Raw genomic sequence first — 23,949 nt, 5'->3', positions numbered from 1 at the left:
ACACACACACACACACACACACACACACACACACACACACACACACACACACACACACACACACACACACACACACACACACACACACACACACACACACACACACACACACACACACACACACACTGTTAAAACACACTGAAACAAATGTTAACATGTAGCCTAACAATCGGTTAATATGATTATTTCACTTTGTTCCATTTGGGATATGAGCTCTTTCACGCCTCCAAGTGATTCAAAAGTTTGCTTAAAGTAGCCTAACTTACTCCAAAAGTCAGCAAAAAGACAAATTGCATGTTACTGTTAACATGACTTATTCACCTTCACTACCAATACAATAATCATTTGGACAAATCTGTCCACCAGTGGTAAAGGAGGTTACAGTTTAACAGGCTTGCAGACAGACATCCATCACTTCACCCATCCACAGGCCCAAATGCACAATGCGAATTATAACTGTTGTGAACACTGAGTTAAAAAATAGATGAGAAGTAATTTGTATTTGAGGAAAAAAAAAAAAAAAAAGGTCACAACATGAAACATTGAAAAATTTCCCCACCCACCAGCCAAGACAAGAGATGGAAAATGGGCCAGGCACAGAAAAATATCCAAGTGAGATTTCATCTTTTTGAATGATTCACCAACCACGTAACTGAACACCTATCAAATTGTGACAAGGTAGGAGGAGGCACCTTCCTGCTGCTGATTTGGATTAGTTGTGTCCATGCCTATAACAATTCTGTCCTCTTCATCTATCTCTCTCATGTGTAGCTGCAGAGGATTCGGGAGGTGAAACTGAGAGGGACCTGCTCGGTCTGTTTGACAGGGAAATAAACCGTCCATCTTTGCTTGATCTCACAAGATTGCTAATTTGTAAGATAATTAGACCCATCTTTTTCTTCTAATATGTCTGAACAGGAGAAGTAAATCCGACCAATAAAAATAAAAAAAAATCAACGTAAAAGTTTATCTTAACATTTACCCGCAAAAATGAATTTTGGTGTTAATTCAAAAAAAGCCCAAATTTGTAGCAAAACTAGATGCAAAGTATTGGTGAGAACATCCTGTCCATCTGCATCAGGTTTCCATATTATCCCACTCAGTTCTATGGACCGCTTGTGAGATTTCTTTTAGTATGCCTTTAAGAACTTAAAGAGCCATAGTGTATGTCCCATCGCTGGGAACACATTCCCATTAAATTTGCAGTTATAAGTATTGTTCTGCAGGGAAAATCTGCCTGAATATGAAGTAAAACACTTGAAATCCCATCCCAAGATGCAAAGGCTATTTGCAAAGCTGAACAAATCTTTTGAATAATTCCATATTTCATCAAAAAAAATTCCCAATGGAACTCATTCCAAGGTCAGACAAATCATCAATTGTTCATCAGCAGATTGGATGGCGACAGGATGAATTTATGCTTACCTCTGATTGGAGGGAGATCCATTCTTCGGCGGCGTGCTGGGCGTCCTGGGTGTCCGTGTGTGCGCGTGCCTCTGACAAATGAACTCTACAATATTCCTATAATATCTCTTTAATCACTTGTAGTATGTCTGTGGAACCCAGTGATGAATTTCTCTCTCTTGTGTGATTGTTTTTTTTTTTCACGTCTTAATCTTTATGGTACTGCAGGTGATTATTTAGCTAAAATTCTTGCCTCTACAGTAATTTTTTAAGATTACCGTGGCCCCGTTGTGTTAAGGGTGTGTGTGTGTGTTTGTAGAGAGTGAGAAGGCTGGGAGGATGCTTTCTCTCAGTGTGACGCACCCTCCTCCTCCTCCTCCTCTTCCCGGAGCTCTTCCAGGAGCGCTCTGATCCCGGTGTGTCCTCCTGAAGTCACCTCCTCAGACACCTCCCAAAAAAACCAACCAGTTCCTTTATGCTTGCTCCACTCTCTCTGTCCAAGTTGTAAAGACATTCAAGTTGCAAGATATGCTTATCAAAACAGGCACAGGTTTGGCGTTTTGATATCGTACATGCAGTTTTCAGAGAGAGAAAAGTGCCCTCGGTTGCAAGAGGCGAAGAAGTGAAAGTACCTCCATGCAGAGTAGAAGGAGCGATGGTGAAATACTTGCAGCAGCACAGTATTTTTGGTTGCTAAAAGAAGTGATGATAAAAAAGAAATCTGCAGCGGGAGGTTGGAGTGAGAGGCGTCTATAGTGAGACTGAACGCAGAACTTTAAAGAAAAAACTTCCTTTTTTTGCTCAAAAAACTGTTTCTTTTCCCGTCCTGCTGTAGTTTGCTCTCCGTGGCCGAGAGATGAATGACTGAGCGCTGGATGCACTTCCCTCCCTCTCACACTCTCTCTCTCTTTCTCTCTCACACTCACTCACACACACACACACACACACACACACACACACACACACACACACACACACACACACACACACACACACACACACACCAATCCCTCCTCCTCCTCCTCCTTTTCTCTCTCCTCCTCCTCTCTCTCTCTACCCCTCCCTCTCCCATCACTGAATTCAACTGACTTCAGTTCTGCTTTATGAACATGACTGGGCAGAAGCCTGTGCTTTACCAAAACAAATGTTCATCCTTTGAGGTAACTTTGTTTTAACAGATGAATTTAACATGAGGAGGTGTCATTTTCACTAATTTATTTTATTTTCAGCCCGTTTATTTAAACTAGCTTAGTTTATTTAAAGCTCAAACAGAGTTTCCACCATTTGACTTTAAGAATAGTTTTGTCATTTGACACTTTATCAGAGAGGTGTTTATTTTAGTTTGTCGTGGTGGTGCTCTGGATTACTTTTGTTTAAAAATAAATAAATAAATAAAAAAGGACTTCACAGGTCCACATTATATTCAGTTTTGGATCTGGCTGTACAGTTTCTCTTTATTCTTTTTTTCTGACCCATGACCTGTTCCTGGTCAGACCAGAAAGCAGCAAAGGGAAATAAGAAATTTGCGCTTCCTCACAAAATAAGTGGTTGCGTAGTGACTACTGGAGGGAAAAGTCGGCAAACTAACTGATAACATGCTACTGCTAGCCAGCGACAGTAGTCTGCCTTGTATGCATGTCAGACAAGCCGAATTCTGCTTTCCCTCCTCAACCGTGACAAAATAGCCAAGACTCTGAGGTATATTTAGTTTGTTGAACCTGCCCAACAGTGCAGTTGCCACGCTAAGTATTAAAAGTGCAACATTGACTGAATCGCTCTTTGCCACATTCACTAAAAACCTTCATTGTCACGAATACCAAAATATTTTTGGAATTTAGAAACGGTGACATAGCTGCCGGTAATATTAGCAAGCCCTCACAAGCATCGCTGGCTGACTTCCTGCTGACTCTTCGCTCACATGAATGGCATGAAAATGATTTACCAATAGCTCTTAGTCTAATAACATTTTATTTATTTAATGGCCCAACTTCATAGTACAAAGCCTCATTGCAGAGGGTTTAGAAAATTGTACTCATTATTTACAGCCCTTAATGCAGTCTTTTTAGGGCTGGTGGGTATCACATGACCAGCATGACAGCCTCATAACAAAAAGCTTGGACACGACACCTTTTAGTGGTGAAGATGAAGTGTTGATGGTTGTTATGCGGCCTATAACCTTGTTTACTGGTCAATACCAAGTTAACCACTGAGGCAAAAGTAAAGCGGATGTTGAAGACGGCACCAGTTCATTTATTATTTGTACCACTGACTCCTGTCTTATAACCAAGTGGGAAGCTTCCAGTCAGTGACCTGAGGCGAACGAGGAAGTCCCTTAAACCTGCATTCTATCAAACAGTCAGCAGGGGGCGACTCTTCTGGTTGCAAATATGGTCACGTCCGGTGCCGCTGGTTGCAAAAAATCAAAATGGCGCCGCCCTATCGGCCAAACTCGAAGCTTCAAAACGGCAGTCCACAAACCAACGGGTGACGTCACGATGACTACGTCCACTTTTTATATACAGTCTATGCTCATTACTGACTGCAGACCATGCTGTGAATCTGTTGTGGAGCAGCTTATACAGTGATGTAATGTGTTGACTTGATTGTGGTCATGCCAAAAGAGAAAAGGGAGAGGGAGGAGATTTTCATTCATTCATTCGTTCCATAAGGACAAGTGACATCACTGACAATATGCTGCATGACTGTAATATGAACCTCTTCTTTGTCCGTGTGTGTGTGTGTGTGTGTGTGTGTGTGAGTGAGTGGATGCTCATGCATGTGTGCGTGTGTGCTTTTGTTTCTCTTGGTCTGTGCCCTTACTCAGCAACTTGCAACCATCCGGACTATGACAAGACACACCAACGTAGGAATACAAATTTGCGCACACACATATTAAAGTAACCGGACACTGGCCCCTAATGGGGAGGGGACTTTGTTTCCTGTTGAGGAAAATATCTGAGATGAAACAAACTGCTGATAGAGACACACTGAGGAGGTACAAAGACAAAGAAAATGTGAATATCTAAAATAAAAAAAAATACTTTTTTTTTTACTTCCATGTAAACTAAATTTTGTCTGTCCTTTATTTGTCTGTTTGATTTGATAAAAAATAGCTGACAGGATGACAACAGTCCCATTTCAAATGCTTTTCTAAAATCAGCTATCTTTTGTCTTTCTTAGGAAGACACAACCATTGTGTCTTTCACAGGTCTCTGTGTCCACAATCCATTCGGTGTTGGTCAGTTGTTGAACAGAGGGATCCTCATCAAGTGCAGACATGAGACTATTAAAGACTGAAGTTATTATAATCTAAATGAGGTGCACTGTTTGCAAGTCATTCATCAAATGTGGAGGTCACAGCTTGTACTGTGTTGTGGCATTTGCCACAGTTTTCAATTTTGTTTACACTTGTATACAGCTTCTTTGTTAATTTAACCTCAAAAAATCACCTAATGATGCCCTAACAACCATGCAAAACACCTTCCCAACCATCTAGTCTTGCCCTACCAAACACCCAGCAAACGCCTAGCCAAGCAAGTTGTACTCAGGTAGAAAAAAATAATTGCCTAGTTTCCTTTTATTTAGCCATGCTAGTTGCTCTTTGGATGGCAATGTCTGTCTGTCGGTCTGGTCTGTCGGTCCACTGCTATTTTTTTCAAATATCTCAATAACTACTAGATGACTTTCTTTGAAATTTTGGACACACATTCATGAGGATGAATCCTACTGTCAAATGATTCCTTTACGGTGTCCGACAAGGGCAAACGTGCTACAACATTTCCATTAGGAGAAACACGCTGCAGCTGAAATGTTTTGGGATGTTTTAGCATGTTTGCTGTTGCCGGCCCCTATATCTCGTGACTTGTCCTCTAGCGCCACTAGCAAGTTTTTACATATCCCGGGAAATTTAACATCCACTAGATGAAGGGCACAGAGTTTTGTTTGGACATTCATGGCTCATGTATTCTCCTGACTTTTCCTGTGGCACCAGCATGAAGTTTAATTTTGTAGTTCTGAAATGTTTCAACAACTATAAGCTGTATTGCCATGAAATTTGGCTCAGACATTCATGTCCCCTTCACTTTGGTGTTTCCTTCATCTATATTTAAATCACCAAGTCAAAATTTAAAATCTATTTTGCTTTATGTACTTTGTGTTTAGTGCTAATTGCCAAATGTTAGCATGTGAACTACCTAAACTATATCAGCATGTCAGCATTGTGATTGTGAGCCTATTAGCATGCTGTGGTTAGCATTTAACTCTAAACCGCAGAACAGTCTCACAGATGCAGTAGATTCTTAGTCTCAGTAATAGCTAACTTAATGAACTACATCAACCACTTAGCAAGCACCTAATGATGCCCTAGCAACTGCACAAAACAACTTCACAACCTGATCTTCTTAATTTAGCAAAATAAGTTAATTAGTGCACTTCTGATTTAATGTTACATATGACTTTTAAAGATGATATCTCAACTACTACTATTTATCTGTTATTGGATCTCTTGGATCTCTGTACTATTTTTTTGCTTCAATTAAAGGTGTTTTCTTGATTTAAAAAAAAAAAAAAAAGATCTGTTGACTTCTCTGAATAAATTAACTCACCAAGTACACCAAGAAAAGCTAAAAAAAACAAGTCGGTATGATGGTGAGGGTTTGTACATAAATCTTGTGTAATAAGTTTCTAAAATGTTGCTTCTCTAACACGCAACTTGCATGACAATTAAGCAAAAATAACAAAATGGATAGGGGTGTGTGTGTCTGAGGGAGAGATGTTCTGGGTCAGGAAAAGATCAATGTCAAATGGCCTGGTTAACAGCATACAGCTGACAAAGTCATTCATTTCTGCCGGCGCTCCACTCTGTACGCACACTTCCTGTGTGTGTGTGTGTGTATATGTGTGTGTGTGTGGGGCGTTCTGGTTGTGTGTCATCGTGCTGCAGTAACAAATGCCTGCCGGATGGGGAGGAGGTGTCCCACCCATGAAGCACATGGGTGTCAACTTACACAACATATTACAGTATGTCTCCCACGTGAGCAACACTGCACAAACATTTACGCACGCACACACGCGCACACACACGCACACACAGACTTGACTTTCACTGGATGCTTTTATCTCAAGTGCCCGGCTCAACAGTCAGACATGAAATGAGGGAACATTTCTTCTCACTTTATTTGCCCTTAGGTTAGTCTTAAAGATGCGCTGACGACGAATGCTGAATCACTGTGATGGCTGCAGAGCAGTGGGTTTCAGAAGAGATGTTTTGAAGCCTGATGTTCAGGTTTACTACCCACTGTATGTCAATTTTTGGCTAAAGGGATGAACCTGGGTGGAGCTGAGGTGGGGCTAGCAAGTAACACCATGGTAAAAACAGGTTATTAAAAGTTTCATTACAGAAGTTATGTGAAAAAATGTGATGTGTAAGTGTAATATAGGAAGATAATGGATAAGCAAGAAGTGAGAAATGGCAGTAGTAGAAGTGGTGTTCCATTCCACTTTATTTTAGTTCCATTATTTTATGTAGCTCAACACCTTTAGAGTTTATTATCACACTTAGCCATGCTAGTGATTGGTCTGTCAGTCCATCACTTTGGTCCAAAGAAACCGCTGGTGGATCGTCATATTTTGTAGACTTTCATGAGAGACATTCACCCCAGAGGATAAAGCCTAATGACTTTTGTGATCCCCTGACTTCTCCTTTAGCACCAGCATCAGGTTAACATTTCGATGGGTTGGCAAAAATGTGATAGACATTCTTGGTTCCCAGAGGATGAATCGTAATGTCTTTCATGAACCGCTGATTTTTCCTCTAGCGCCATGTCAGCATGTTGAAGTTAGCATTTAGCTTACAGTCACATGACTGCTGTAGACGCTAACGTTTGGCAGCCTTATGCCACTACAATGAAAATCTTTCGCATTTAAGGCTTTAATCAAAATCTTTCACATTTAGCATTTATTGTTCTCATTTTGCCAATCTCTCACAGATAAACTTCTTTGTGGTAGCTGCTCATTTATCAGTATTTGTTTATTTAGCACCTTTTGTTCAAGATCATGATGTTGCAGCAGATGTTAGTGTTGTGTTGCAGATGTTGAACTACACATGTTACATGTGTGTTTTTACATATATATATATTTAAATACAGTTTAAGTGCAGTAAATTATACAAAATCCTGAGGAACAATCTTTGCATTGTACTTTGCTTTGTCACATGTAACTGCCCTGTTATCATCCAGTAAACGTCGCTGAGACTGGGATTTACACGATTATTTCCTCATTTTCAGGTTATGCTCACTTACCTCTGACAAAGCTCCCACCTTGGTCGCCCTCTCCCACACCTTCTTATTGTTGCTGATTTTTGGGTGTAGAGAACAGTAGAGCCACTGATCCATTAACTGACCAGGCCCAGCTTGATTGGCTCCGGACGAACCCCTGAAATAGCTGGATTGGCTGTCGGCCAAGCGCCCATTTCCTGTGTGTCTGAGAGGAGCTCCAGCCACCGGGGCTCAAATGCATTTCCTGACTGTGTATAAAACTTTTATTAATGACCAGGAGTGCATCAGTGGCTATGGCCGCTCGCCCACACTCACTCGCTCATCCACTCATTCACTCCCTCATCAAGGAAAAGAGAGAGAAAGGAAGGGATGATGGGAGTGAAAATGAGTTGCAAAGAGACATAATGTGAGACAAGCAGAGGATGAGAGAGGAAGAGGGTGTGTGTGTGTGAGAGAGTGTGTGAGAGACGAAGAGAGACACTGATGGATGGATCAGGAGATGGGGAGATAGAATTAAGTGAAACAAACCAGAGCCCAGACATTAAAAGAGAGAGAGAGATTATAGGGAGGAGGGTTTCTATAGGCTCACAACCTACAGTATCTCTTACAGTGTAACTCCATTATGCACCAGTACACTGCAGGTCACTCAGTGCACCTTGCCTTCCACATAATACAAGATTAACACAAAATATAAATTTTAATTTATATATAAAATGTTTTTTCTGAAAAATCACGACTGATTTAATACTCTCCAAAAACTAAATGTCTACAGCCACACCATTAGAAATTAGAAGATACAGTGTTATAATAAATGTTAAAAATATGTATAGTGTGTATAGTAGCTTGCTGTCATCTGCCATGTCCTCCAGCTCCGACATGATATTTGCGTGTCAGTAGTCACCAAGTGTGGGAACTCACTAGCTTGCTAGATATTTTCTATGTCTTACTCTTCGTGCTCTTTTTTCTGTTTTATGGTGGATGGCAACCAGCATTAAGGTGCCTTAGCACCTACTATATTGAATGTTTGTTTTGGGGAATGGTCATATTCACTCACCGGCCAGTTTAGGTATTGAGGCAATTGCTTGTTAACACAAATAGCTAATCAGATAATCACATGGCAGGTCAAGACAACTTGCTGAAGTTCAAACCCTGCATCAGAATGGGTAAGAAAGGCGATTTAAGTGACTTGGAACGTGGCATTGTTGTTGATGTCAGACGGGCTGGACTGAGTATGGTCCGAAAAAGAGAAAATATCCAGTGAGCGGCAGTTGTGTAGACGAAAATGCCTTGTTGATGTCAGAGGAGAATGGGCAGACTGGTTCGAGATGACAGAAAGGCAACAGTACAGCACAACGAGCACCACGGTGTCTCCAGACTCTTTTACGTCTGTCGCACGTGTTCAGTGTGAACCTGCTCTCATCTGTAAAGAGAATGAGGTGCCAATGGCGGACCTGCCAATTCTGGTGTTCTCTGGCGAATGTCAATTGAGCTGCACAGTGCTGGGCTGTGAGCACAGATCCCACTAGAGGACTTCGGGCTCTCATGCCACCCGCACAGTCTATTTCTGACAGTTTGGACAGCAAAAAAAACACAGCAAACTTTCTTGCGACAGCACGTATGAATGTGCCATCCTGGAGGACCTGGACTACCTGTGCAACCTGAATGGGCTGCAGGTACCGCCTCATGCAACCAGTAGTGACAAGAACTCTAGCAAAACGCAAAACTAGAGAGCAGTTAGTGGGAGTTGTCTTTCTGTTGCTTCGCCAGTGCACCTGCTGTCGTATTTATTTGCATCAAAACGAGTGACATTGTGCCATCCTAACTGGACAGATTTAAATCTGGCTGTAGGCTTGTGAAGTGTCCAAAATGGACAAGGTTCATTCTGTGGGGACCATGTTGTCAACTGGCTGTGGCACTAGGAGAAGAGGTTGAGGAATCTCCTATCTGGCATAGTTTTAAAGATACCTAGTCTCATATTTGCACTCTGGTGCCGAAGCGCGGGAGCATTATAGTTTCTTTCTCTGAAGCTGAAACTAGCTGTCTGCCAATGAACTCCTTGTGGCATAAGCAGTTTGAGCTGTCCCTTTGGGGTTGGGCTAAAAGACATAACGATGCATGGAAAGACAACTAACGCGGAAAGTTTGCTATCACACTAAGAGTGGGAGACAACAAGGTGTAGTATTCACTCTGAAAGAGAGTATCTATTAAGAACTATCCTGTACTTGAGGTGGTGTTTGAGCAGTTGTGAGAGAAACAACACTGTGGCCTTTCATCACACTATAAAATGTGAATGGAGAGCTTCAAAAGTGTATAGTGGAGCATAATTACATCAAATGGATGAAAGATGAGAGCTGTCAACGCTTTCCTGGCAGGGTGGAGAAACAGAGGAAGAGAGATGGAGGAACACTGTCACGACTGGTGGAAAACTGAAAATATCCAGGCTGATTAGATGCGACCTAAGTCATCCAGATCTGGTAACCCAAGAGAGGGTTAAGCTGTTTTATTTCAATTTGTTTTTTTAAGTTTATTCTCCATTAAGATTAAAAGTGTTCTGGTTTCAGTCTTGACTTGGCCTAAAACCATTGACAGAAGTCAATGGTCCTAATAAGCTTTTTCAACGGCGCTGGTTAAATGTACACGGAGCAGTGGATACGAGTCGCCTCTAGCTTGATTGACAGGTCACCATAGATGACTGAGGATCTTCACAGACAACACAGGGTGGGTACGTCGTTGGGCCTCTACTTGAGCTAACCGCTGATGCCGACTCAAAGTTTGCACTGGGGAAAGCCCTGCGTTGTCATTTATGAACGGTAGAGATAGGTGAAGGATATTTTACACAAAGTGAGAAGGTGGGTGTGCCAGAAACTGGACTTTCGCCCAGGAGACCGGTGTTCGTTTCCCATGTGAAACAAAAAGTCAACATTGAGTGTATTACTGAAGTTACGTAGGTTATGTAAGTTGCGTAAGTCACATAAGTAATGTTATTGTTTTAACCCAAACCATGATCTTTGCCTAAACCTACACCTAATAATTTACAAATTACAAATCAAGCACTGGTTGTATTGATCAGGCTATATTCTAAATAGCCTAAGCAATGAGAGCATACGCTACTTGTGCACTATGTATGCGTGCGTATATCCAAAAGAGCGCGCGCCAGAGACGGCGTGAAATTGATGGCTCAGTTCGGGCTCGGGTTGAAAAATTGCAGATGTTATCGGGCTGGGGCCGGGTTAGGGCCAGAGTTTTGGGCCCCTGCAGGGCTTTAGTTCACACAACTTGCCGTCTTTGACGGGAGTCGTGGCGTTCACACTGTGTGCCTGATCGGTGACAGGGGGTCACACACTACACGAGCTGAGAGCGGCTGTGTCACCCGACGCTGGTCTCCAAACCACGTTTTGTCAAGAAAACACGCGTCAAATGTGATACAGGAAATGATGCGACCTACACACAAAACAGCTGTTTGTTAGATAGCGATTATAAAGACAAAGAATCTGGGTGAAATAATGGATTAGCACACGTGTTTTGCAGTGAAAAAGTAGCTGCCTGCTCTGCCAGCTGTCTGCTTTCATTGGCTGGATGTCAAGTCTGCCGACTCCTCCAGATAATTGGCAAGCTAGATATCTGGCAGACGTCGGCGCTGTGTCAGGAAGCCGTTTCAATAAGTCGTTGAGTAGTTCACACATTACCACTGGTGACCGCCGATCAACCGCTGATTTACTACCGATCACAGCCTGAGGGACGCCGAGCGGCAAATCGGGCTAAAAATCATGTAGCGTGAACTGGGCTTTAACTGTTTTGATTCGCGCTCTCACGGCATCTTTTTTGGTAGCAGCAACAGTTGCCTTTGGTGTAGGAGACCTGGGTTTGATTCCGACTGTGACACATCCACCAATGTGTCCCTGAGAAATGCACTTAACCCCTAGTTGCTCCAGAGGCGTGTGACCTCTGACATACAGCATCTCACAAAGTGAGGAGGACACCCCCCTCACATTTTTGTAAATATTTAATTATACCTTTTCATGTGACAACACTGAAGAAATTACACTTTTCTACAATGTAAAGTAGTGAGTGTACAGCTTGTATAACTGTAAATTCGCTGTTCCCTCAAAATAACACATCAGACAGCTGTTAATGTCTAAACCACTGGCAACAAAAGTGAGAACACTCCTAAGTGAAAATGTCCAAATTGGGCCCAAAGTGTCAATATTTTGTGTGGCCATCATTATTTTCCAGCACTGCCTTAACCCTCTTGGAAATGGGGGCCAAAGCTACTAAAATAATACCCTAGTTGTACTAAACCTGAATTTTCATTAAAGTTGATTCCTACAATATCACTGGGTAGCTGAGAGCTTCTAGAAACAGTGACTGCTGCCTCATTTTAACCACAAGATTATGAGAGTGAGAAAATTACATTACATTCATTTGGCTGATGCTTTTATCATAAGCAATTTACAATAAGTGCATTCCACCTCAGTTAGAAAAAAAAATTGCATTGGTGTGGGCTGTAGCCTTTTCAGCTCCTGGGGCTGTGCCCAAGTGTGGAAGCGGGGGGTTGGTGATGATGTGTGGTGTGACTCCATGTACCCACACACACATTTCCCAACTCCACAGCCAGGCAGGGGGCTTCAATGGGTCGCTGACCCCTGGCATGGGGCCTGGTTACTGGGAGAGAGGGGTCGATAGGCCTGGTTGTGTGGGGGAGAGTGGGTCAATAAGGAAAAAAGACAATATTTTCTACTTTTTCTCAGTTTAATTATTGCAGTTTGTGTGTAGTCTTATCATTGTTCTTGTTTACATTTAGTTTGTCATTTTGTTTTTGTGAATGTAAATAAACATAACTGAACTGAGTTTAGAGAAAAAAAGAGCTCACCATAACTTATCAGTGTATGTACACAGAAACCAGGTTACAGGGGGAAATCTAATTTAAACTGGACGTTAACTACCTTTGTTGACAAATTGGTAAATTTATTGGCTTGTTACTGCCACCAAGTGTCAGTCAGCAGAACAGAGTGAAACCAATGACAATGTGAACTGCGTCGCCCGCATTCTCGCACACAACCATGTGCGTCCTTGTTCACATGCACAGTGCAAACAAAACGTGGATCCCTTTGCAAAAACAAGGCTCAATAGCACTACTAGTGGTCAAAAACTCCACAAGGTGCCCTAAGTACATGTAAATGTACCAAATGCATGTGCACCAGTACTTTGCGTATGCATGTGTGTATCTGCCTACAGTAGTGTTCAGTATGCATAGTGGATTTAATTGGCATTCTATATAATTTTATGTTTTGAGTGTGAAGTATAGCTTCAACAAAAAATAAACATATTCATGTCAACTGTAAGTTTGTATATCGTAATATATTGTCCACAGGTGTTTGTTCTGCTTTGTCATTTTTTCATTCAACTTTCAAAAAGTCTGATTTAATATTTCTCAAGTCTCAAATGATAAATTTTGGGAGGCTGTCAGACTTCATAGCTACTGTTTCAGTCTTTTTCTATGTGTTGACACCTTTTGTCAATGAGGTCCACCTTTTTTTTTGGCAATATTAATATCATACTTCCATTGATGCCGAGAGAGAGCGAGCAAGAGAGAGAGAGAGAGACTGGAGTGAGTAATGGGGAAGCATTGATTATGGCTGTTAACTCTGGCTCTTTGATGTGGATAATGCAGTCTCTCTCTTCCTGCCTGTGCACTGCCTCTACACTCTAAAACCCCCGGGCCTCAGAGGATATTGGGTTGAGAGAAAGTATACATCAGACATAAGCATAAGCTTGAATGTGACAGAAGACGAGGGAGAGGGAGATGGAGAGAAGGCATGTGATTGTGTGTAAGAGATTATATGTTCGTGTGAAAAAGAATATGCTTTCAAAATTACACAGAGCCTTTCTTTAATTTTTTCTTTAATGCCCCACAACTTAACCCTTTGATGCCGATTGTCGCAAATGAAAACACAACTCATTTTTTTATTTTTTACTGTAAATAAATTCAGACGTCAAGGGGTTAAAGCTGAAGTAGGTAAAGTTGGCGAAACTAGCAAGAGGAACCCCCCTTTAGGTCCTCCTCCAAGGCCACTCCTCCAAAACAATTTCATGCGCAATGAGTGCACGGGGAGATAGGCAAGTAGGCTGAATAAAATGAGTGTGTATTTGGCATCTAATACCAGATATTTCCCTCAGATGTTGGCGGAGAGCTAAAAAAAGAGAGAATATTGCATTTGGATTCATCTCGTGGCCTGAAACCCTGCTCTAAATAAATGCTAGTGTTGCATGATGTGTTGGATGTGTTAATCCAGAGACAACAAAGACAACTGTTTGATAACATGTCTGCCACATAAACTTAAAAGATGTTGTGTCAGTGTTGTTTATATTATTTATGGTATCAAGTGCTACAAATTTAATCTACAAAAAAAAGCATATAATCAGATTGAAGGCAGGCAATTCACACGTTTGTGTGTAGATTCAAAGTGCTAGGCAGAAACACTATTATTGTACTTTACTAAACAAAAATTTTTTTTATTACTGAAGACAATGAAGAACATATCATAATTTAATCCAGGTTTAAATAACTTAAAACATGTATGTTTGTTTGTTTGTTTGGGGGTTTTTTTTCAGTGTAACTCATATTTAATTCATGAGGCCTACATAGAATGAGCTGCATAATTGATTCAGTTAAGAAACAGGGGGCATGATTTCAGCCATATCATGAATTTAGCCCCAGTAACAATTGTAATAATAATCAGTTTATAGAGTATATAACAACTTTCAATGGCCATTCTTTCAATTTGTGGACTTTTTGCCTGTGTGTAACAAAGGGTTAGGGTTGTGGAGACTAAAATGGCACACTGTAAAATTACCTTACTGGTAACTTTTCACTGTTTACTGACCATAATCTCAAAATTAATAAAATTAGATTTCTTACGTTGAAGATGTCAAATACACTTTTGTACAAAGCAAAAGTACTCGCATTTAGTATTCGTTATCCACTGCATAGAAGATTTTGGGGGTTCTGTACTTGTATTTACCCAAAACATGAATTTCCTGTGTCGTCTTTTCCAGAATCTCTTAATCAGATTATTTAATTTGTTCAGCTTCCATAATCAATTACAGCAACTAATTATCGGTGATCACTGTAATCACACTGCATGTAAGGTTACTTCCCAAGCCTGGCTGTATGTCAGGACAGTCATGGTCGTTTGCAGTGCACTGTGGTGGCTTTTGCTTTCTCTGTGGCCATGTGGGCTTCACGAACAGTGACTGAAGTCAAAATGGTTGACATGCAGCCAAATGAGCCAAGCCCTACAGAGCTGCGATGACCTCATTCTCGGTCTCTCTGCTCCATCAGCTCCACTCATTGACCCCGAGTGAGGAGCGAGCTGTTTTAGGGAAGCTGGCTCCCTCTGCTGGAGACAAGAACTTTATGGATGGTTCGAGGAACTAGCAAACAAATTCTGTATGTGATGCGGTGAGGATGTATGAGTCTCCTTTGCCATCAACCAAATGCTGAAGATATGATCGACTTATACTGACATTTAATGTTAATGAAAACTTTTTTTTTTTTTTTTTTAATAAATACATGTGATTGCTGAAAGCTCAAGCATATTCCTTTAAAAAGCTGTAAAAGCATAAGTGGTGTATTGCCCTTAAACCTGCAATCATTTATTTTTAGGCCACTTAGGGACAGCAGAAACAAATTATAAATGCAAGCAGTTGTTTATTTATACATCCAGCAGTTACATTGTCATTAAATTTGAGTTTTTAAAGGCATAATGTGTAAGATGCAGCCAGAATATTAGTTTAAAACATTCAAAATAACATTTAACAGAATATGAAGAAGCAACAGTTCTGACATTAGGTCAAAGATGTCTATGTACTGTGTTACAGAGATCTACCGAAGTTGGCATGCTAACCAGCTAGCCCATCCTGTGTTGTTATACCACTTGTGCCTTGAGAGGTGATACCAATATCTCAGGCCTCCCCCCGTAGTTGTGCGAGCAGCGAGTTCGCTACATTAAACAAGCTCTCTTTGCTTTTTTTTAGTCTCATAAATAAGCAAAATAAACAAAATATCAAGAAAGGACATAGTCTTACACCTATTTTCCTTTTCTCTCTTCAAAGTTTCTCTCTTTCACCAAGCTAATTGTTGACAGAAACAAACCAAACCATCTTGTTTTAGTCATTTCCACTGTTCAATCACCAACTCTTAAAAACTCCCCGCCACCTTGCTGATGCCTGACCTCCCTCAAAATAATGTTGACTCTTTAAGAGTATAGTGTTAAACAGGGACGCTGAAAAGGGGGAAAAAGAGGGGAGGAGAGGAGATAGGAAATGAAAAAGAGAACAATAATTGAGGAAATAAAGACATTTAAAAGAAGGAAACAAAGACTATTTAGGCACTCATTAGTCCATGTTTGACCTTAGGGAGGGAACATTCGGTCAAAGGTCCGTTTACTTGCTTTCCTGAGCTTTTGACTACACGTCAAGGTCTTCATTCAGCAAATGGAGCTGGCTCAGGTGAGGTGAACTTGAAATCTCTGAAAGCTAGTTAGCGGACCTTTTGAGTTTACATTATTTTGTAGAATAAAAAGAAAATGGACAGAAAACTGAAAAACAAAAGTAAAGGAGGGAAGTTTAGTCCTGTTTAGTGCATTTTTAAAAAATTAATTTCGGTGAACCGACCCTTTAACATGACCATATTGATTATGTGATTGTGTTGATCAATACAGTTTTTATCATGCTTTCACAGTATATGTTAAGTAAAACAAAAAACGAGCACTTTTGCAATGATACATTACTGATTTTAATCACAATCTATCACAGCATTTCTCAGTGGAGAGGACTGAGGCAGTGTAGCCCTGCTAGCAGCCCAAATCCTCCTGAACTGGAAAATAAAGAAAACTGTTTGCATACGAAAATATATTTAGACATCTATTTGCAGATTAGCTACAACCAGTTAATTTAGCTCGGCATACAATGTATTCTCTGCTGGCAAAGATAGGAAAGTCCTTAATTTGCTTCCATCTGTGAGACCAAATCCTGCCTAAGGCAACCAAAGAGTCACTACTGGTCCGATGCTGCCAAAGCTGTCTTGACCAACTGACCAGATGATAAAGATATTTTGTGAACCAAACAGTGACGCTGGCCCAACATGATGGTCAACATATTTTTAAAGGATTCCTACAAAAATTCTGCTTAGTGTCCACTGAGGCGCTCTTTTCTGTCAGTATTATTAATCAGATGTAAAAAGTTTCTCCCTAAACATGTTTTAAAATGGTGCTGCAGCCTGTTAAACCAGGTATCGTACATTTATCTGTTGTACAAATAGAAACTATTTCCCTGAACAATTTCAAACTCCCTGTTAGCAGTAAAGTCATGCAAGAGCTTTAGGCATAATACACATGCCAAAAACCTCCAGGCAGAGGTGGAAAAACGAAACAGCACAGTCTGTGTCACCTAAATGGCAGGGCACTACTGAACTGATGAACTACAATAGCTTATTCTGAATAGAAGGAAATCTGTTCCTAGAGAGAGAAATGCTGTGTGAGAAGTTATGGTTTCACTACGTGTGTTCATCACCATTACGACATGTCCTGTACATCTGCAGCTGTTACTACTTTATGTATATGATGTGGATAAAGCTGTTTTGGAGACAAACCACAGATAAATGCTTGTTTTATTGGCAACATGAATGTGAAAACATTGGTCTGTAATGTTTCTTTGCATTCAACCAGTTGAAAAAGATTTTTTTGGCTCCGAGAAGCAACAATAAATAAAAGAGCCTTAGTGTAAAGTCAGTTTGCTTCAGTGTAATGGCTTCTGTAAACTTTCTACCCTGAACAACAATCAAGCTACGGATCAGTGAAACAGGCCGCAACGCCTTAAGGACGAGCACCCAGTGGACACAAAACCATCAACCTGAACAGAGACAACCAGAAAACAGTTATAATTATAAAAAAAATATTGTGCTTTAAAATTGTCTTCCACCATCATAAAACACCATATAATCATGCTCCAGTTCCATACATCCAGCCATCCACCTCCTAACCCCACCCCCCCACGCAGCAATGCATTACACCCATGGGAGTCCTCTTATGAATTTGAGACATCACACAGTCCACGACCCAGATCACGTTGTCAATATACACACATCAAAGCTATATATGAACAGCAGATACCCATGCACTTCTGAGTCAAACAAGACTTACAAACCTCAAAATTAAAAGCATTTAAAGATGGACTTCCACAATGGAGACAGATAAAATCTTCCATTTAGCACAAAACAAAAGCAAAGCAAACTACCCAATCAAAATATTTTTCAATTGATAATCAAAAACATACTGAAGAAGGGCTGCTCTACAGTCACACCAGAGAAAACATTCACTGAGCGTGCCATCTTAAAAATATATATTTATATATATATATCTATCTAGAAATATTTACATGCACAGTTGCAATCATAATAACACATCCACCTCCTTGTCCCCCAGGCTAGCATGGCTGTGGTGGCTTTGAGGTGAATCCCATGCTACATGCTTGATGGCACCAGGCTTGTCCAAATGTCCATCAGTGACAACTGGAAGCTGAGGCGGCACTCGTTTAGTAGAGTTAATACACAAAATGATAATAGTTAGTACCCTTTTTTTTGTTTTTCAAGATAGCAATATATCACAATACAATCTCCTGTGATATTGAGAACTGTGACTGTCTTTTACTCCAGGGTGTTTAACCCTGAACTGTTTTGCTTTTGTTTGTGCCTCATGTGGTTTATCATAGTTGTTCATACAAGTCTATGACATTGAAAGCTCCTCATACAGGCAGCGAATAGATTTTTCACATGTAGTCTGCCATTTTACAGATGTTTTTAATTTCATATCACAGATGACTGTCTTGCAGTATATGGCAGAATCACATTTTGTGATTCAATTTTGTGATTTACCAACCCTACTGCAGAGTGCAAATAATGAATTTACTAAAAAATTGTCAACATGGAAATATTGTATGCCATGTCACAGTGTTAATGTTCAGAGTCAGATTGAGAGATTACTGTAAATGCTAAATTTAGAAGTGCATATGTCAGAGTACCAAAGACTTTTTATTTTAAACAATCTCAAATGTTTTACTTGAGACGTTTTCAACTGTAAACCTTTTACTTCAGCAAGCAGAATACACTTATGAAGGTAAAAAAGGAGAGGAAGTGTGCCAAACAGGAAGTCACCTCAGCTCAGATTTTTAAACAAAACGTTCCTCTGTTCAGCTCAAATCGTGCCCAGTACCCAGTTGTCATGATTGCTTTTGGCACAACCAAATGGCTGTAGCATACACTGAAAAGATTTGGATTATTTGTTCCCTTGTCACAAAAAGCCCAAATAAAACAGTCAACCCACACAAGCCCAATTTGGTAAAACCAAAGATTTGAACCAATGACCCCAAATTTAGAGGGGGAAGGGGGATTTCAACCACCACCAACCCTGGGAGCCTTGAGGATGAGGGAGGGGAGGGGGAGGAGCATGCAGGGTAGGGGGGTGATGTCTGGGTCTTCTCGACGTTCAATCATTCCTGTCGGAGAGAAGCAGTGTGTCTTTAAGGGGTTGTAATGATTTCCTGTTCCGAAATAAACAAAACACAGGTACAGTTGTTACATTTTGTACATATTTTTTGTCAAAGACAAAAGAAGGCGTCTGATGAGATTAGATGAAACGGGCAGATCAGTTTCCACGTATGGACAACAACCTGAGATCTTATTTATCTTTGGGAAAATTATGTTCTATGATCTTGGTCTTGTATGTTTTGTCATCGTTTTGGCCAGCGAAAATGTGAGGGTGAAAGTTACTTGCGGAGTAACTTCCATGGTTCAACTTTGATATTCAGTAGTCACCATAGATGTCTGCAGTTTAAACATGGAATAGTTGATTAGATTGGAAAGTTAGTTTGGTTGAGATTTTATTTTTTAAATTTTCAAAACAGAGGGGTTGATAACATAATTTTCAATGGATGAGAAAGATTCCCATGTTACGACTTGGCTGTTCATTTCATCCAGATGATATTACAGAGTTAGTTGTGTGAGGATTAAATTACTGTTAATTGACAATTTGACACTATATCCATTAAATTAAGGTTTAATTTCAGTCAGTGCACGGCGAACTTGGCTGAAGCGAGGCTTTTATATTTGTTTGGTTTACAGGCACTTACAGTACATATGCAAAACCCATGCAAACTCAGATGGCAAGGCAAACAAACATTTATTCAATCAGAATAATTTAAAAGATGCTGTAATCATGACTTTAGACTTAAAGTTAAATTAGTTGTAAAGCAGTCTCTGAATCTCTATCCTGTAGCTGAGAACTAAAAAGTATCATGAGTGAAAAGAATGATGGCAACATGAAATCCCACCAGGGTACACTTTTGAGAAACGCAGGTAAAAATAAGTTAATGCAACTTTCATGAATTAATTTACAATGAATACATTCTTAAGCAGTTTGAGATCGTGCAAAGTTATTGTGCTACATTTATGACATTTAGGAAAAGGGAAAATCCCAACTCAAATGGTATTTCAAGTGAAATTCAGAAAGAAAGTTGTGTTGAGACCAATTCAAGTGGATTTTGTAGATAAAACCAACATTTTAATTGCCATGAATGCAACACAAAAAATCAATAATCCTGTCCAGATGGTTGAAATAACCCATGCTCAATTATTTCACAAATACTGATTTAAAAGGCACCGAATTGCATGCTTCCACCTAAACCTGCAGGTTTTTACCACAAGGTGGCACCAGTTCATCCGATTAGAAAATAGTTGCCCCTTCCTTACCAATTAAACAACAGCTTTTTCAGCTCTATTAAAGCTGTATGGTACCAACACATAGGAAGTACTTATACTAACATATGTACTATTGGATATTCAGCCATTATCAGGATATAAAATTGTTTTGGATGGCACAACATTTCAGTAATTCAGTGTTAGACCAAGACCAAGTCAAACAATGAGGCAGAGCAAGACACATTCATCTATGTTGGTATCAGTTCATCATTATATGCAAATTTCAATTCAAATATTTTCTTTACCATATTTGGATTTCTTTTTTGTTGTTTTCTGACATGTGTGTAAATGAATGAAAACAGAGTGGTTGTTATAGTATTTCTACGTTTGTCATTTACTCTGAACTGTGAAACCATATTGTTTTATTTAATTCAATTTATCCTGGTGGAATAACTTACACCTTCCTGCAAAGACATGCAGGACTTTTCAAACCTTCGCAGCAGCGAGTCAATGCGGCCACGCCTTGATGTGAATAGAGACCTAGTATCTAAATAAAACCTCACTTCATCTACAAGTTAACATGTGAAAAACAACATACAAGCTGGTACTTCTGTCCAGTTTTGTCTCTCTTCTTAGATAAGGTTGTGTTAGTCTTGAGCCCTGGACACTGTCAGAAATTATGTGCAATTTTAAAAAAAGAACAAATGTCATTTCTGAGAATAAGCAGTCTTTGTAACTCCTGCAAAATTTACCTTTTAAAAATTATATTGTATGTAGAGCTAGAAACCCCTCACCCCCACTCTGACCTCTGGATCACACCCTTTATTATGTCAGTGTTGAATGTGACTTGGTCAAGGTTATCTGTTGTACCAGTCAGCAGGCACAGAATTTAGCGCAGTGCCAGCAGGTTTCTCAGAATTAGTCTGCTCATCATCACATGACGAAAACAAACGTCTCTCATATAGCAGCAGTGCTGAATATCTACTGTTTCAACACGGAAAACATTCTTAATAAGGAAGACTTCTGATATTAAAATCATCCATGAGTCCCAAGTAAACACTTTCCTATGCTGAGTGTGTTGAGCAATAGTAGGTAGCTAATATTACTAATTGTATTTGATCATCTCTAATCTCTTCTTTTTCCCTCTCTCCTGTCTATACCTGTTTGATCATCTCTCCAGTTCTCTCGATGACGATGGTCTTGGCTTCTTTGACGGGTGATGTCATCTGGTAGTCGTCGCCCAGCAGACCAAGCAGAGGGTACTGGTTCCTGTACCTACACACACACACACACACACACACACACACACACACACACACACACACACACACACACACACACACAGTGTGGTGGGTAGTTGTAACACTGCAGAATAATAATAAATTAGTTTTCCAGCATATTGGGGCTGATATTTCCCCCTATTTTTGGATTAATCTTCTGATCTGTAAAATAACTTCTATTGCCTCCATCTTTTTCAAATACTCACTTGCTCTTCTAGGTTTTCTCAATGATGGAAAAATGTGTTAAGTCGTATCCGCTCTAGCTGTATAATCCACTGTATGCTATACACCAGGGTTTTTAAAGTGTGAGGCAGGCCTCCCCAGGGGGGCTCCAAACAGTTTCAGGGGAGGCTCAGTGAATGTAAGTGAAACAATATTACATTACTTAGTGTATTAGTTTTCAAAAGATCACGTAGAATAGCCTACATGTGTGAGAGTTCAGAGATTCAGTAGTTTTTCGAAACCATTTTCCCCCAATCAGAGTCAGAGACTAATAAATGCCTTAGGGCCGATCTCTTTTTAAAACTGTGTTGTAGCCATATTAGGCTGTTTTTGACTAAAAATATTAGGCTATCTTGGCTCAAATGTTGGGGGGGGGGGGCGTTTCCCAAGCTTTGTCTCAGGGGACGCCTGCAATCTCCGACTTTGAAAAGTATGTTTCAGTTAAAACAACTAATTCCTTGTTCTTCTACAACTTTGTCCACAATACTCCACTCAGACCCTCTGCTTTCGTCAGCTCTGCCAGACTTTTATCTTAAAAAACCTCCTGTTGTGTTCTCTGTCTGCTCCCAGTTCCTCCCGAAACCAAACCCTAACAGGTTAAACCTAAAAGTGTTGTGTTTCACTGTCAAAGGTTTTAGGGGGGAGTTTTTCCTCATCAGAATTAAAAGTCTAAGGACAGAGTGCGTCTTATTCTGTACAGTTTGTAAAGCCCCTTGAGTTGAATTAGTGATTTCTAATATTTGGTTATATAAATAAAATTTACTTGACTATTGTAGATGGTCTAGGGCTGCAGCTAACAATGATTGTTTTATTGATTCACTGATGCACTGTTTAAGAAGTACGTGTGCAACCCAATCTCATGGCCCAACCAGGAGAACACCAAATGCACGTGTGCACATTTTCAGGTGAGGATTGCGGCTTACTTTGGCTAGCCTTCAACTCAACAATCAATCATGATTTCAGTTAAATACTAAAGTTGCTGTTTCCTTGTCTGCTCCGTGGACTTGATGATACACCAGGTGTTATGCCGAATTTTGCAAACCTGCCGAGAATTGCATGCACCTCCAAATTCTGCTTTTAAACCCTATAATATTCTTTGTGGGGTTCATCAATAGTCATAAATAAATCAGTATATATTTCATATTCATATTTTATGAATGTTAAGAATCGTTAATATTTTATTACACCTAGTAAAAGTACCATTCCTTGAGATTCAGCAAAAACATATGGTGTTAACCGCGTTTAAAAAGAAAAGGACCTTAAGAGGTGGATGCATAATTCGGCAAAACAGATGATGAAGGCTACCTGCCGAGATTTGCATTCACCTCTTTTCTCAGCATAAATGAAATGCATGCAATTCTCGGCAGGCATACAGAATTCGGCACAACACCGGGAGCTTTCTGATCAGGTGCAGTCATGCTGTTGCTGTCAAGTTTCGTTTTACGGTGGACGGACTGTAACATTACAGAGTTGTTGTTTAGCTTGAAATAATCCCATACTTTGGACACTTTCTTCTTTGTCCCTTGCTATTTTCTCTCTCTTCCTCCACTTTGCAAACAGCGCCATCATAATCACGTCATGTTCACAGCGTAAGCGCGATGTGTGACAGTAATAAATGTCCGTGTGAAACAGTGTGCTATATAGTTACAGTGGGGGAAAAAAGTATTTGACCCCTTGCTGATTTTGCAGGTTTGCCCACTTACAAAGAATGCAACGATCTACAATTTTAATCATATGTACATTCTAACAGTGAAAGACAGAATCCCAAAGAAAATTCCAGAAAATCACATCATATGAATTTATTAAAATTGATGACCATCTGATGAGGAAAAACAAGTATTTGACCCCCTGGACAAACAGCATGTTAATATTTTGTAGAAAAGCCATTATTGGCCAGCACAGATGTCAAACGGTTTTTATAGTTGGTGACAAGGTTTGTGCACATTTCGGCAGGGATGTTGGCCCACTCCTCCCTGCAGACAGCCTCCAAATCATTCAGGTTCCGAGGTTGTCG

At 40.2% G+C, this 23,949-nt stretch overlaps 2 protein-coding genes and 1 long non-coding RNA gene across 4 annotated transcripts in view; 1 reads left to right on the top strand and 2 right to left on the bottom strand.

Moving 5' to 3' along the window:
* The window catches only part of LOC123962771 (protein sprouty homolog 3), a 43,769-nt gene extending 41,556 nt beyond the window's left edge, over positions 1-2,213 (bottom strand). Inside the window, exon 1 of the mRNA XM_046039094.1 lies at positions 1,426-2,213. The gene's annotated coding sequence lies outside the window, so the exon portion shown is untranslated. The remainder of the gene's footprint in view (positions 1-1,425) is intronic.
* The window catches only part of LOC123962772, an 82,916-nt gene that overhangs the window by 55,426 nt on the left and 3,541 nt on the right, over positions 1-23,949 (top strand). The window contains exon 2 of the long non-coding RNA XR_006823062.1: positions 21,614-21,692. This is a non-coding gene — a long non-coding RNA (uncharacterized LOC123962772). The remainder of the gene's footprint in view (positions 1-21,613; positions 21,693-23,949) is intronic.
* Positions 15,371-23,949, bottom strand: part of pof1b (POF1B actin binding protein) — a 43,445-nt gene continuing 34,866 nt past the window's right edge. The window contains exons 12-13 of one of the 2 annotated variants that reach the window (XM_046039092.1): positions 21,594-21,708; positions 15,371-19,277 (exon numbers count right to left, since the gene is read on the bottom strand). In XM_046039092.1, coding sequence (XP_045895048.1) covers positions 19,257-19,277; positions 21,594-21,708 — 136 coding nt within the window. In that variant the 3' untranslated portion in view covers positions 15,371-19,256. The remainder of the gene's footprint in view (positions 19,278-21,593; positions 21,709-23,949) is intronic. The other variant, XM_046039093.1, reaches the window with a different exon arrangement.

The sequence above is a fragment of the Micropterus dolomieu genome, linkage group LG23, assembly GCF_021292245.1.
Source record: "Micropterus dolomieu isolate WLL.071019.BEF.003 ecotype Adirondacks linkage group LG23, ASM2129224v1, whole genome shotgun sequence".
Taxonomy (NCBI): Eukaryota; Metazoa; Chordata; class Actinopteri; order Centrarchiformes; family Centrarchidae; genus Micropterus; species Micropterus dolomieu.
The sequence above is the reverse complement of the archived record's forward strand: the minus strand, read 5'-3'. Positions and strand labels throughout refer to the sequence as shown.